The sequence below is a fragment of the Liolophura sinensis genome, chromosome 1, assembly GCF_032854445.1.
Source record: "Liolophura sinensis isolate JHLJ2023 chromosome 1, CUHK_Ljap_v2, whole genome shotgun sequence".
NCBI lineage: Eukaryota > Metazoa > Mollusca > Polyplacophora > Chitonida > Chitonidae > Liolophura > Liolophura sinensis.
In genome coordinates this window covers 49,248,521-49,264,152 of record NC_088295.1, presented here as the reverse complement: position 1 = coordinate 49,264,152, position 15,632 = coordinate 49,248,521, and the positions used below count along the sequence as shown (strand labels likewise).

General features: G+C 40.7%; 1 protein-coding gene across 1 annotated transcript; it reads right to left on the bottom strand.

The window, feature by feature from the left end:
- Positions 1-6,713: 6,713 nt before the first annotated feature.
- Positions 6,714-8,768, bottom strand: LOC135461730 (cytoglobin-2-like). The gene is made up of 2 exons (XM_064738942.1): positions 8,734-8,768; positions 6,714-7,053 (listed from the first exon to the last, which is right to left on the bottom strand). The coding sequence occupies exons 1-2, from the start codon at positions 8,766-8,768 to the stop codon at positions 6,714-6,716; spliced, it is 375 nt and encodes a 124-aa protein (XP_064595012.1).
- Positions 8,769-15,632: the final 6,864 nt, after the last annotated feature.

Sequence of the window (15,632 nt, the reverse complement as noted above, 5' to 3'; positions counted from 1 at the left end):
CTGAGGATTGTGTGTGTGAAATATCGGAGTAATCCGATTATACTTTTTGTTTTATCATAAGACAAAAGTAGCGGCAAAAGCATATTTTACTATTTTAAGGCGCTTTACTGCAGGAATTCCCTTTATAATAAGGACATGATTACGTGAACCAAAGTCATTTCCACATGTTTGGTGTCTAGTTAGGAAGTGATCAGCCATAACGACGTATCGTGTTGGTTCACGAAATCATATTTACATGAATCGAGCAAAAAAAAAAAAAAAAAAAAGAAATAATTTGGAAGTTTAGAGGCACACTACATTCACCATAGTATTTCATGCATTCAAAGACATTGACCGCATTATGTTACAGTGGTAATATACCTGATTTCAAACCATCGTTCGCTTTTTTTAAAGTTTTTTTTTAAGTTCTTAACAAAGTGCGGTAATGTAGGGGGGATGAATTTGAGCCAAACATTTTTTTATATTTATATTTCTTCATATATTGTCAAGGCATATGTTAGAAAGGTTTAAATATATTAAATCTATATAGATTATATACAGTATTTTCCCATTGAAAGCTCAACGCCATTTACTTCAGATAACAGCATATTTTACAATTTACGTTAAGAAAAGGGGGCATCTATTTCTCAGTCTAGCTTCGTCATGAATAACCGTCCCGGATAGCACAGTTGGTAGAGCGCCCGCTTCGGGACCGGTAGATCCAGGATCAGTCCTTGATCGAGTCACACCTAAGACTTTAAAGGAGGAAGTTGTAACTTCCTCGCTTGGCGTTCAGCATGAAGGGGATAGTGCAACGACTGGTTGACCCGTATCAGTATAATGGCTCGGGCGGGGTTGCTTACTTGTACTCGGTAAGTCGTCTCAGTGAAGCAGCACTAAATAAAAGAGCGGTGGAAATCCGTCCTGCAACAAGGAGGCACATTACACGTACATGCACCCTAATGATTCCTTCGTCGTCATATGACTGAAAAATTGCTGAGTACGACGTTAAACCCCAAGCACTCACTCACTCACTCGTCATGAATGTCATAATATGGAAGCCGGATGAGGACATCTCCCCCGCGCGCCGTTTTCATCGCACTCGTGCCGCGGTCGCAGCCCCCGCGGGGCGAGATGTCGTCATCCGGCTTCCGTAATATATGACAGTGTCACATATTCACGGTATAATTCGTAACACAAAACTTGTTTCAAATACCAACATTAGAAGGAAAAAGGATAATATCTATGCATTTAACAGCATACGATAGGCTGATAGTTAGCAGCTAATATCTTAGCTTGGCGTATTTCATCGGCTACATCTATTACATAACTACTTCAACTGCATACCGAGGAAGCGACATGAGGACGATTTCCTATCTAATCGCAATGGGACTGACGGAGTGACCAACTAATCGGCAGATCGATAGACAGACAAAGCAACTTACAGACCTGCTTGTGGTAGTTTTAAAAATGACTGGATGACGGTGGATTGTGACGTTATTGCTGATCTTGTGATGACCTCGTTTTCGACTAGCAACAAAATCCTATTTTACGAATGTAGATAAATCAGTTTTGAGCACAACAGATATGGGATAATAATTACAGCTGACATTCCTTTTACTCAGATATTCAAGAGAACGACATAAAACTATAATCAAATAAATACAAAAATAATTCGTAAATCAGCTTCTATATATACACATTACTGAGTATATGGAACCCAGTGTCTGCAGACAATTCAGACGTGTAGAATGACCTGCGGCAAATCTCACGGAAGGCGCAGATACCTGACCGTATGAACCATGTCTAATTAGCAGATTATTAAATCCTAAACTTTTTTTTGTGTTAGAAACATATCTTGATGACACAAAAGGTCTCACATCCAAAGGCTATTTCAAAAGGTAATAAAAAGATGGTCAGGAACACAGCATTCTTATTTTGTTCCGCGAGCTTTTGGCAAAGTCCGGTAATTAGCATCAAGAATTTGCTCTGAAGTTCTCTCCTTATAATAGGGAATAACCCTGCTATTAATAAAGACCGCTACCTTAAGGGTGTTCCTGTGCATTTGGTTAAAATTTCCCATAATTACACGGATGCGTGGAGGAAAAAAAAAGAAAGGATTTCTTTTGTATGTCATGAAGTCATTAGTGTCATCAAACGAGATTTAGAGTAGGTCTAACCCCTGATTAACACACTTGTATTAGGCTAAAGCAAGTTTTTGCAAGTTCAGCATCCTGTTACATTTACCATTACACACTTAACCATCCATTTAACATATTGTACTTAGTAACAATTGGTGAGGTAATCCTGGTGATCAACGCATACACACGATCTACAACACTGTCTCATTCTCTCGCTCCCTATAGGCATGAGCCACTTCAGTGGCGGCAGCGCTTTGGCAGCATGGACTCGCGCTATCACAAGAAAACATAGTGTATATATGCACTCCGAATGACTACTCGTCGCCATATGACTGAAAAATTGTTAAGTATGACGTAAAACCCAAAACATATACAAACATTCGCTCGCTCTCACTGTTCTATTGGCCAATAATAGAACAATAGAACAATAAGTAACCGACAGTCTAAATATTATTCATTTGTTGACCACTTGTTTTCCATCGAAATGGTGTGCCTACATGTATATGTACATCCCACGCAGAAAAGTTCGTCACTACCAAGCCGAAGTTCGGTTGTTTAATTCGAGGACACCACAGCATAAGTAAAGAATTCTTCAGTACGGCGTTAAACAACAATCAAATAATTATAATTCTGCCTTGCATATTGTCGGACTTATTTGATTGTTGCTTTCTTTTTCTCTCTCACCCCTAACTCGCGCGAGTCCTATGCGCATAAGAAAACAAGTCGAGCGAGTTTTTGTACATGTGCGAGTGTTTTCCTGGCGAGAACTTATGAATACTTTTTTGTTTTTTTGCGTACACAAGAAATTTCGTGGGACGCGCATATGGAAATTTGCCACGTGTACGTGCTTGTGTCCGTTTTGACGAGCGGACGCTATCGGCCTCCATAGTGAAATGCGTTCCATTTCATCAAATTATTCACTTTCGGCTTTTGATATACTTCAGTCCTTTTGCATGCTATATTTCACAGGCGTTGCCAGGAATAGTTACAATAAACCACCCAGGTATAAACTATCTCTTGGTCTACCTCATCGGTTATACGTAACTATTGGTCGGTTAACCACACTGTCGTCGGTCAATCGTTTTACGGCTATATTTTAACATGGGCCATTCATTTACTGAGGGGACCGAGTCAAAGGCGACACCAAATTCTTTCAGAATATATCTGATACTCGACTTTGCGTTTATTTCTTCATCACAATATATAATACAAAAGACGCGAGCACAGAGTAAAATCAGAGCAATGACGACTGTGTAATCCCAAACAATCTGTGATGTTCGGCGTATTGCCAATTTACCTCAGTTGGGGTTTTATTCTGTTTATGTAAACGCCGAAATAGTAGTAACCTACACTTTTGGTACACATGTACAAGTAATTACAGGACATCGCTTGTATCGCGTAGTTACCCCACCCTTTACCACGCGAACAAACGTTACATGCCCATGTACCGTTACTTTGGAACATTGTAAAAGGATCACTTTTTGTCATTAGCTAGTTGTTCAATGTATCGCTGCTTCAGAATGAGTGGTGTGTACACCACATCCCTAAACTACAAGGAAATGTACATGTTAAATATTACTTTTAGAAACGCAAGATGCAGTAGTAATAAAGTTTTTTTTTTGAGTAGTGACACAGGCCAAAGCAGGGACACACTTGCCCTTGGCTTACTATACTGTATTGACGAAAATGCGTGGCGTATGACCGTTGCAAATGCTAATTGTTATCTTTCAGCCTGAATCAATTTCCAGGAAGCAGTGCAGCCTTGAGGCAGCTCTATCCCACATGCGCTTCACACCGGAACTTGAACAAAGAAACCATGCAGTGTTTGCAACAGATCACCAACCGAGACCTTAATAACAAGTCACACGGAGATAGACTGTTATTGATTTTTACTAGTATTTATTCATATTTACAGGAGGCCTTTACGGATTGGCGGTGTTAAGCAGAGTCGACCGTTGGGTATATAGCGTAACTCAGATGTAAATATTCAATGTACCAAAACAGACACGGTAAGGTTGTTTGTGCAAGGTTTATCCAACCACATCACCAACCACATCACCAACCACATCGCCAACCACATCGCATGTGCTGTGTCCATGCTCTTCAAAGAGGCACAGTGGGATTTCATGCACCAGAGATTGAGCTTTCTAAACTGAGGAAATAAAGGAATCAGTGATGAGCTTCGTTACAGTTTGAATTCTTCCTTCGAAATGCTTGCTACGAAATAACCACACACATAATTATTTCTTATTTATATTGAGGTGAAAGTGATATTTCGCACTGTTTAATATCGAATATGTCATTACACGTGGATTGTCATACACAAGGCTGTTATATATAAATTGTAATTCATACAATTTTCAGGCTGAGCTGTGTATAAAACCAATAAAACCAATCACTGCAGAATAATAAATTTAACGTCTGGTTTTGTCTTTGGTATTTAACGTCATACTCCTGATCTTTTCACTCATTTGACAGCAGTCTTACAGCAAGCGCCTGACAAACATCCTGACTTAAGGCCGCCACAATCTTGCGGCCGATATGCTGCACCGAGACCACAGTTTTGCGGGAATAGGTCAGCTTTTGATTTTTTTACCTCATAAGTCACCTTATAGTTTCGCTTTACAATTTTGTTTTCTGTATGTTCCGTTCGTGCATTATGATCCACAGAGAATATCGGCGTTGTGGGAAACATAATTACTGTGAACAAATGTTTAGATACCAGCATTCACTGCAAAGATACAAAGCCATTAATCTCAAATCCTGCCAGCCAAGTTGACAGTCAACCTTGTATCATGGATGCATATTTGACGATGTTATTTGCACGATGTTAATTCGTCTTGTGATTTATTGGCGGCCCAAGCTTGTCGTTTACTATCCAGGCGTGGAGCTCTGTCACAAGAATGATACATACATCTTCTTCTCTTTGTTTCCCAATCCATACTCACACGTGATAGCCTACTAACAACGGAAGGTCACGTGATGGATTGTGCCATTATATACCGGTTCTTCCAATCCCTTTGAGTTTGCGCAAAGGATAGATTTACATCAGATAGCACGTACCCGTAAGCGGAAGTCATCTTTTTCCGAGGCGCACAATTACAATCATCTCATCGGACATGTCTGTGTAGCCTGCCTTTTGTGAGAAATGGCTACCGTTTGTAATACTAGTCACTTTGACCCTATGTCAAAATCAATTCAGATCGTCAGATGGAAACGTCAAAACCGAAACAAAACAAACATAATTTCCAACAATGCCAATTGGGGTGTATTGTTTATGTCGGCATTAACTTGATAACATATCATTCAAACCTGTGCTTGCTAAGCGCTTCTAATACAGGAGTACTATAAGCTACTAATTTGTCCACGGGTCGCCATTGTATGAGTATCAATTAATGATAGACTGCTCAGCTTGGACCCGAATTACTTTAAGTGGCTTCTAATTTCCCCACAAAGACCTGTTCATCGAATGCATTTAGTATTACAATTTTTTTTCAACCACTACTAATTCAGCTATCAACCATTTTCAATGGTGTCAGATGGACAACGTGCATTTGATAGTCGCGGTATCAGATCCATCATGTTTTCAACAACGATATATATATATATATATATAATTAACTAATGCGAGTACATTCTTCGAATACTGTAATTCAGTATTCACTGCTATATTATTACACCGCAGTATGATTTGGTATCTGAAATGCGTTTCCATTGTAGATGCTCATGTAATCATACACCAGCCGTACCCCCAAAGGGATAATCATTTGTTTACAAAGGGCACTGTTGCATTAATGTTCGAAGCTGTTCATAAATCAATGTCGGTCCGCTCTCTCTCTCTATATAATATATAATGATTGGTTGTTTTATTGCTCAGAAAAGTGGTAATGTTCATTTTGCGCCTTTGGCCTACATGTACGCACAGCGTATATAAATATATTACTATGAAGTATAATATCATTAATAAATGGTAATTCTATGCAAAATCGTAGAAGCTTTAAGTGAAGATGACATTTCCTCACCAGACGATTTAAGAGATGGGATGAAATGTCCATGTTTTTACAGGCTCTGGCATATCCAACTGGGCGAAATAGGCTTTCTGTGATACTCCTATGATGGATTATAACTATAACACTGACTAGGCACACGCGGTTTGATGGCTTGCAATAGACAAGACGACAGCTAGGATTAAGCTAAAGAAGCTTTTCCCGCAGAATTTTGCAATGAGCCTTGTATCGGGATACATTATATGTTCTGTTTATATGTTTGTTGACATATATATACTTTGTTGACCTATATGTCGTAAACATAAACCATCGCATAGTACGTTAACTGGTCTCAGTTAGGGCGACATTCCGTGGTATGAAGTACCATAACAATCAACTCACGAAGGCGCTTTATTAAATCTTTCAGAGGAATGTTTGTCTAAAAATCTCATCTGAATATACATGCTTGCAATTATTATACTATTAACGTCTTTGTGGAAATATTTAGTTGATTGCGGACTCAATTCTCCATGTAAGTTGGACTGTCACGGGCGGCTAGAATACATGTCTCACATGTCACCTTTCCTCTGCGCCCCTCCTTTATATTTCACTCGTCCTTCTTGCAACTTTGAACGTAACCAATTCTGAACTTTTCCGTGACGTACACAAACACCTTAGACCACGCCTTCTGACACTCTGGAGTGAACTCGTCCCCTAACTCCTCCTCCCACACTTCCAGTAAGGCTCTCTTGAACACGTCGATGTAGTCTATGTCAAAGCCATTGAAGCCAATATGGCGCCCACCGAGCGTCTGTAAAATGGGCGCCACATCCTTGTCCAGATCTGTCGAGTGAATGTTCTCCACTGCCGCACCCACGGCTTGCATGAATCGCCCAGCGTGCAGACGAAATCGAGGATGTAAAACCATCGCTTCCTTCTTCATACATCTACAAGCAGAGGACAATACGGGTTAATATGGGCTGTTTTGGAGATAGCGCAGATGCGTGTGCGGTTACTATAGCTTTACGTAACCTTCGTGATTATTTTTATTAGCTCTCTACAGTTAAATTTATGTCTATTCGGAATGACCAGTCCACAACGTTTTTGCCATGAAAATTGATATATTTGATCGTGTTTATGGCTTCACCTCTGGTATATTGGTGAGGAGGGGGGGGGGGGCAGAGACCAGCCTAAACCACTGCCCTTCGACAAGGATCTGACGAACCTCCTGACTCGAAGTCGCAGTCCGGCGACAGCGGGGAAAGAATTGGTATTTGGCAGCATAGACGCTATACTATATGCCGTTCATAATATCTGTTTATCGCTACCGCCTATTAAAATCTGAAAGTGCCATATAGACATCTTCAGAAACGCAGTGAGACCTGGGTAGAAAGATTTCTCAGGGTTTTAGAAGAACAGTTACGTTGAGCAATACATTCCAATTTGCAAATGTACGGTTTCACATTTGAAAATGATAAATGTACCGGTTTTCCGGCGTTCTGATTCGGTCTATTTATATGTAATTGCCCAAAGTTCAGCTCCGTCCTCAATTCTTGATACACGGTGTACTTTCATTATCCTTCGCCCTGCAGAATGCATAACATTTCATGGAGAATGCAGCGTCGAACGTGCTTTTCTGGAGACAAACTTTGAATTAATGTTACATCGCCATCAATCAATCTATACACACTGCATGTAAATGTGCATTTGTCTTAATTGCCAATACACAGGCTCTTTCATATAGGAGTACTTGAGACTTTGCCTCTACTCTACTTAACGCTGACTGATGTCCAGGTGCCCAAACACGTGGTTACCATGACATCTGTTAATTCCCATCATTCATATTGATTAAAGGTGAGCTACAGCTTTTACCTGTGTGACAAAGTGAACTCTGTTTGTTCAGAGAGTCCAGCTGAGAGCAATTAGCAAGCATAGTGTGTTCATTAGTGCAGCCATCCCAGAGGGCAACAATTAAACAGGAGACAATTGGGTTTGAATGGAAACGCCAGTCCTAAATCGAATCAGTACTTCTATGGTATGCCATGTGCGTTATGGTGAAATAATGGACGTATTTATGTGTTCAAAATGTGTGTTATCGCTGGTAGTTCTGGCTTCAGAGAACGAATCTTGGCCACACTACATTATTAGAAAAGAATTTAAATTTAAATCGACCATGAAATAAGGAAGTTGACGACAGTTACAAACCATGTCATACAGAGATGATATTGGCCTTAAATCTTCAAAGTTTTTTTTTGTAAGGAAAAGGTCATAATTATATCGAGATAGATAAACAAAGGAAAGATTTTATGGTATAGCAGCATTTAACCGCAGCTTTTCTATATATCTATGTTTTTATATATATGCATATATGTTATGTAACAAAACTTAGCCTGTTGGTAGCTTTATTAAATTTACCGTTATTAAATTTAGAATGTGGAGATACAACTGTTATCACGTACTTGGGAAGGTCTGTCACTAACTTGCGGATGGTCGTGTATTTCCCCTGAGCTCTACCTGGTTTCCTCCCACCATGCTTAATGCTGGCCACCGTCGTAGAAGTGAAATATTTCGGCGTAAAGCACTAATCGAATAAATAAATCAGTCAACTGTGATCACTTTATACTTACTGAAAGCCGAAGACTTCTTTGACAAACGGCGCCATGTCGAATATCTTGATAAAGAGTTTGCTCCCGTTGCCCACCATGTCATTATGTAAATGTCGACGCCAGGTTTTTAATATGAACGCAATCTCAGCGTCAGAAAATATTCTGTTATCTTCAGGACTCCGAAAGTTGTCGTAAATAACGGTAGATTTACTGTTGTCACAACCCATAGCTATAATCTTGATATTGTCTATTAACATCTGCTTCTTGTCGTGAATTCTGTTGTACGTATTCCACGTACTGCCTCACATGCCTTTCATGTTTTCGTACACGCTATACTTCTTCTCGCGCATACAAAGTACAGCACATCTGTACTTTTCTGGTACCGACGTTACTTGTATGTACTTTCTTAATACCTGAAATAGGTCTCCATCCCTGCATTTGTTGTTGTTTCGCTGGAACAGTTACTACTAATCCATCCACGTGTCTTCTGTACCGTGCCACTCACAGCCAGTAAAGCTCTCTCCAGGAAACTGTTGCACTTCACAGAGATCCACAGTATAGGTCTATGACGTCTGTTACACCATGCAGTATAACAGAAAGCCTGGATCTGTCACATACGTTATGCTTTTCTCACATCAAATTTACTTCCTGAACTTCTGAAATTTCACCCAATCAGCTGTCACAGGCATGCAACGGTCATATTGTTCACGGTACTAGTATAACTTCTTTTGTCATTCATTCCCCAGGATATACGCCATTATTCATCAGTCTCAACGCAACACACATATAGATATTTCCTTTTTATTCAGCTGAAGATCCCGAAGCTATCCGTTAAATGTGAAATACTGGAAGCCGATCCTGGCCACCGGCCATTCATGCCATTGCTGGTTGCCAGTATTTCTTTCCTATCGAATACAAGTTTTTTTAGAAAACTTCCTACAAATAGAACAGCACTGGTGTTAAAACAACATCGCTAGGTGACAATATACTATTCAAAACACATCCACAGCCACAGACCGTGATCAGTGCATTATTACAATTCACCTGACCCATGAACGATATCTCACTTATCTCACAGTACAACACAACGGCCTTTCTTTGCTGCATATGAAAACATCATCAGTTGAAGATCACTGGAATTCGATGAATATCTGGTAAGGAAATGGTCGTAGTCTCAGTGACTCATCCTTTGGATCAGTGCTTCTAAAAAACAACATTTTTGGAGGAATTTTCAACCAATTCTTGTTTGCTGGCTTAAATACTTGCAAAAATTCTACAAGTTTATAATAATACTCTATCAGTCCGAGGCCTGTCACAGTCTGGCAGTGCAATGTCGTTTGATTTTTTTTCCAGTGCACAGGTGTGATCGCGACATTCATTGTAGTAAACGCCCATTATTTTAATATTACAAATGAGTAATGTTATCGAGACACTCAATCACACTCGACTACTCTTTCGTCGTCATTAAGAGGCGAATCACATTTAACTCTGATCACAATGTTGAGTTCTCACCAAATATCAGTGATCGATCCTTTCTTCAACATTCTGGAAGAGTGGAACTTCATAACGTCGACTGCGCTCTCATTCTCTGGCCATATGTTTAGAAAGCCCAAGTTGTGTGAATGCCTTCCAGACACGGAATTAAAAAATGCGTCGAGAGTTATTCTTCGCCACATACAGCGAAAAAGACAAAGTTGATATGACACACGTCATGTCGTCATGGTAACGCATTCCATCAAAACTCGCACCGATGTTGTTGTCGTTGTTGTTTTTAGAACACATCCCGAAGTATTTTTCGTCAAGTTCAAACTGCTACATCCCACCAATGCAACAAGATGAACATTCTCAAAAGGTACTCTAAACACTATACACAAACAAGAGTTGAAGTAGTTGTCTATCAAGTTATCCAAATCTGTAAGTCTTTATAAAGCTTAATGGATGGAATCAAGCCGTCGCCAACTTTCTGGATACCTCTATGGCAGTTTGAACAGCAAATATACAGAACTTCGCACCACGTGAATACATATTCCCATATAAAATTAAAACACTTTTTAATCAAGACGTGAATCGGACACAGCTCAGTCTGGGTCTTAAGGATTATCCAGCGTGTTGATGACTGAAATAATCCCCAAAGAACATGAAAACCATCTGCGAGTCGAACTTGCAATCAATCGCTTGAACAGGTATATATTCCCACGCCGAAAAGTACGGAGAATGCCAGTTTCATAATGAAAGCCCAGGTATTTATACACAGGCGGTCCCTTTGGTGAGGCATGGTAATTGGCGATCAGTGCCAATAGCTGCTCTCCACATGCGATATGCTCGCTCCATTGAGAAGACCACATATGACTCGTGTTTTCTGAGAGAATGGGCCTTATCTGTTTATCTTTCGGTCTTATCTGTCTGTCTGCAGCCTTTCAGTCTATTTGGTTGACTAAAGAACATAGGGCCAAATGAGTTCCCCCAAAGCAGTGCTATAGTGGTCGTAGCCACAGGTCATGATGTGTAACGTAAAGTCGCCAGTCCCAGTGGGTTAAAATGATAGCCGCGAAGACAGGCCAGAAGGTCTATCTACAATGATTGACGCAAGTCATCTGACGCAAGAAAGATGTAAAAAAGTGATTGTATCCATAGCTGCAATGGTGTTTCATTACTCACAACTTGATCGTTAGACATTTTTATTTGAGTCAGATGTGGATTCTATGAACATTACAATTTTCTCCTAGGAGCTAATACGATCCCCGTACAATGTTCCGAGGAGCAATAAAATACCAGACATAAATAGAGTGTACTTAAGATGAATCGTTCCCGAGATAATTCTCTTTTCATAGATTTACTCTCTGCCATTCCGGACAAACAGGTTGAATTTATCCCAATCAGTCATAGATCTGCGGGAGTATACTAAGGTGACAAAGGCGATCTTACAGACCTATACGTTCCATTCACAAGAAAATCAATATTCTAATAAAGGGCCATCATTAATACTTTGAAAAAAGGCATTTTATACAGAAGACCATAGTTTCTGTTAGATTCTAGGTTCAATGTATTATCGATTGTTTGACGGATGAAAAAAAGTTTTCTCCGGCTATCCTAAAGTGGAGTCTGTTTAATACACAACACGATCATTTTCACGATGGAATGGTTATAGACATAGCGTCTCTCTTGATGATTGGGACAACTCGTGCAGTGGTGGCCAAATCATTTTCTTACCAACCGCTAGCATAAGAGTGCCAAATCAAATATTGTAAGTGGTAACTATCGAGTAAAAGTTATTTCTTCTTATATATACATACATACATACACATATGTGAAGAACGCATTTCCTTTATACATTTAGGTAATATTTGAGATTTGTCCGCGATGCTAAATAAATCAGCAGAGTTCAAGTCCGCAAATGGTGGTGATATGTCATTTTGTGGTATTTGTGTTCAGATCAAAAGGAGAAAGCGTCAGTTGGCATGCAAAAAACGGCTACACGATGAGCCTTCACGGCGTCACGATGAGCATATATGGCGACACGGCAAGCATTTACGGCGACACGGTGAGCATTTACGGCGACACGGCGAGCATTTACGGCGACACGACGGGTCTCAGTGGGGACATGCAGAATATTCATGGCGACAAAAGAATTCACAGCGAAGCAATTACTGAGCCTCCATAGAGACACGATGAAGTGCCATGGCGGGAAGTATTAAATCAAACTATACACGGCAACACGCGAAGCACCCATGAACAAAGACACGCTGTACTTCGACAGCGACAAAAAGTATGTCGACCTCGATCATGATGACCTCCACAGTAATAATCTATAGTTGTTTAACCTGGTGGAAATAATTTCTGGGAACAATACCGGTATCTATTTTATTTGTTTGACTGGTTTCAAACGCCTTATTAGTGATTATTTGATATAATAAACTATCGTGGCATATATTATGATTTTAACACATTGTGTTATGACTACTGGTTTAGATGGTTGAACTGATAGTCTACTACGATTATTAAGCCCTAGAACAATGGGGACGCGTGTTCAAATCCTGCTCTCGTTGGGTGGAGTACGGCTTAAATCAGGAGGTTTGTCAGGTAAGCCTAGTTGGCAAGTGGTCGTGGCTTACTACAGGCACTCAGGTGTCCTCCACCCATATAAACCTGACCTCCGTTATATTAGTGAGAAATTCTAGAGCGTGGCATTTAACGTTAGGTGATACATTGAACTTATTATCCCAAGCCCAAAAGTTCCTGTACATCATTAGCCTTCCAAAAATTCTTCTGGTCGGGATGCACATTACGAATGACATTGTCGAATCGTAAATAATTTAACACAGATTGTAAAAGAAGTGTCAAATATACGGTCATGGACTGTTTCCCACTTTGTTGTGGTTCAAATCTCCTGATTGATGGTATATACAGGCATAGTGCTCCAGTGCTTGGAATACGAGGATCGATTTGGATAAGCAAATTGGACAGTTGCACCGCGACATAAATGACCTGTGCTCTTAAGTCGAGCCGTACGAATACAATGTATTTCACTTCCTGAAGTTAAAACAACCACTCGTAAAAAGCAGTTTATGGATTAGTGATGATGCACAGATGCTTTAGAACCGCTCATGCAAAGGGAGGCTACTCTAAAAGCCTTTCCATGAAATGGTCCAGGCAAATTAGGGTATGCTGTTTAGGGAAATGGAAGGGCCTCCGTGATCGATGGGGTTTGCACGCACAATGACCCAGGAGCCTCCCACCAATGCGGTCACCGTTACACGGTTGCCGTGATCTATCGATCCTCACAGATCCGTTACACGTCTGTTATCTATCTATCCTCACAGATCCGTTACACGTCTGCCGTGATCTGTCTATCCTCACAGATCCGTTACACGTCTGCCGTGATCTGTCTATCCTCACAGATCCGTTACAAGTCTGTCGTGATCTATCTGTCCTCGCAGATCCGTTACAGGACTGTCGTGATCTATCGATCCTCACAGATCCCTTACACGTCTGTTGTTATCTATCTATCCTCACAGATGCGTTACACGGCTGCCGTGATTTATCGATCCTCACAGATCTGTTACACGGCTGCCGTGGTCTATCGATTCTCACAGATCCGTTACACGGCTGCCGTGGTCTATCGATTTTCACAGATCCATTACACGTTTGTCGTGATCTATCAATCCTCACAGATCCGTTACACGTCTGCCGTGATCTAGCGATCCTCACAGTTCCCTTGGAACCTTAATGGCCCTTGGCTTATAAACGTGATCTGTAATTTTAACAATGCCCTTGCAAACTTCATTGTGTTTTTTTTCTACACTAAAAAAAATTAACGCTGTATTAACATTGAGGTGTCCGTAAGCATCCCCCCAGCTTGAAAACACATATGCACCGCCTTGCTTGAGTACACATATGCACCAACCCTACTTGAGTACACATATGCACCACCCTGCTTGAGTGCACATATGCACCCACCCTGCTTGAGTACACATATGCACCACCCTGCTTGAGTACACATATGCACACACCCTGCTTTGTTTTGAAGCGGAACGTGGTTCAGTGATAAAAGTGCTTGACTCCTCAATACAAATCACACTACGTGTGATTTCAGTACACGAAGGTTTTACCTTGGGCACTCGCTTCTTGAGATTGTGTTAACAAAAATGCATGAATAATATAAATTTAAGACAACGTAGGACATGTTTGGCGCTGATATTATCAATCTAATTATTTGTCCAGCTGACCACTTAGTGTATATGATGTTCAAGAAGATGAAACTGAAATACCTCGGGGTAAATTATAGATCTTGGAAAGGTACCTGCAAAATTTTGGGACAAAGCAGACAGCTAGGTTCGAACCTGTGGTCTCATTGCTGAGAGGCCGAGTGGTCATTTATTTATTTATTTACTAGCTTGGTTGGTGTTTTACGCTGAATATTTCAATTATACGACTGCGACGAGCAAAAAACCCCCTACTTTACTGGCAGACCATCCCTCAACCAGAGAGGAAGCCAGCATAAGCTGGACTTGAACTCACAGCAATCGCATTGGTAAGAGCGAGGTTCCTGAGTCATTGTGCCGCACTGGCACGCTTACCAGAGACAGTATATACACACTTTTAAAAGAAAATGACGCAGGCACATATATTCTGGGCTTTAATTACTTGCGTGTACAAAATGATTTAACCTGCTGAGAACTATTTACGACAGCAGATTGACGGATAAAAAGTAAGACTAGAAAAACAGCCGGTATAACAGTATTTCGTTACTTGTGGCAACGGTGTATTTATGAATCAGTCTCGGTGGGGAAGCCACTGGAAAAGTGCAACCAAGTATTCTGTTCCAAAATGCCCATAATGAAGGTGGCGAGCAAATACATGTTTTGAATGTTCCCTTATCTGTATTTATAGACGGCCCCTGCTGTAGTTAGAGATAAAGCCGTGTGTGTCGGCCAGAATTCGCCCGCTGTGTGGCGACGAGGGCTGTAACGCACCGCAATAGGTTTGATTTTCATCCACAATGTTATTTAAACCACACTCAGATAGGTTTAGGTATCCTCCCTGACACGTGTTCGCTCTACGCATATTCCAGGGCATTACACGTAAATAGAGGCAAGTGGAATACGATTATTTACGGTGGTGAGTCACCCTTTAGATGTTCAGCAGCACCAGTTTGCTTGTTCTCAAACTGCAACCGTTCTCTACGGCCTTCCCTTAACGAAATACCGTCTGGTGTGAAAATAACAGCCATCTTTTACGAAGGGGATTAACTCTGGGTAAAAGCGAAGTTAGCATCAGACGGTTGGGAAATTTGGATAATGGCTTACATATGTACAAGTGGTGTTTTTTTTTTCTAGTTGGCCTGTAGAGATCTCAAAGTAGCGGAATTCCACTTCTTCACTCTGTTCCCTGCCGTCAGCTGGCTCTAACCCTACCCGCAC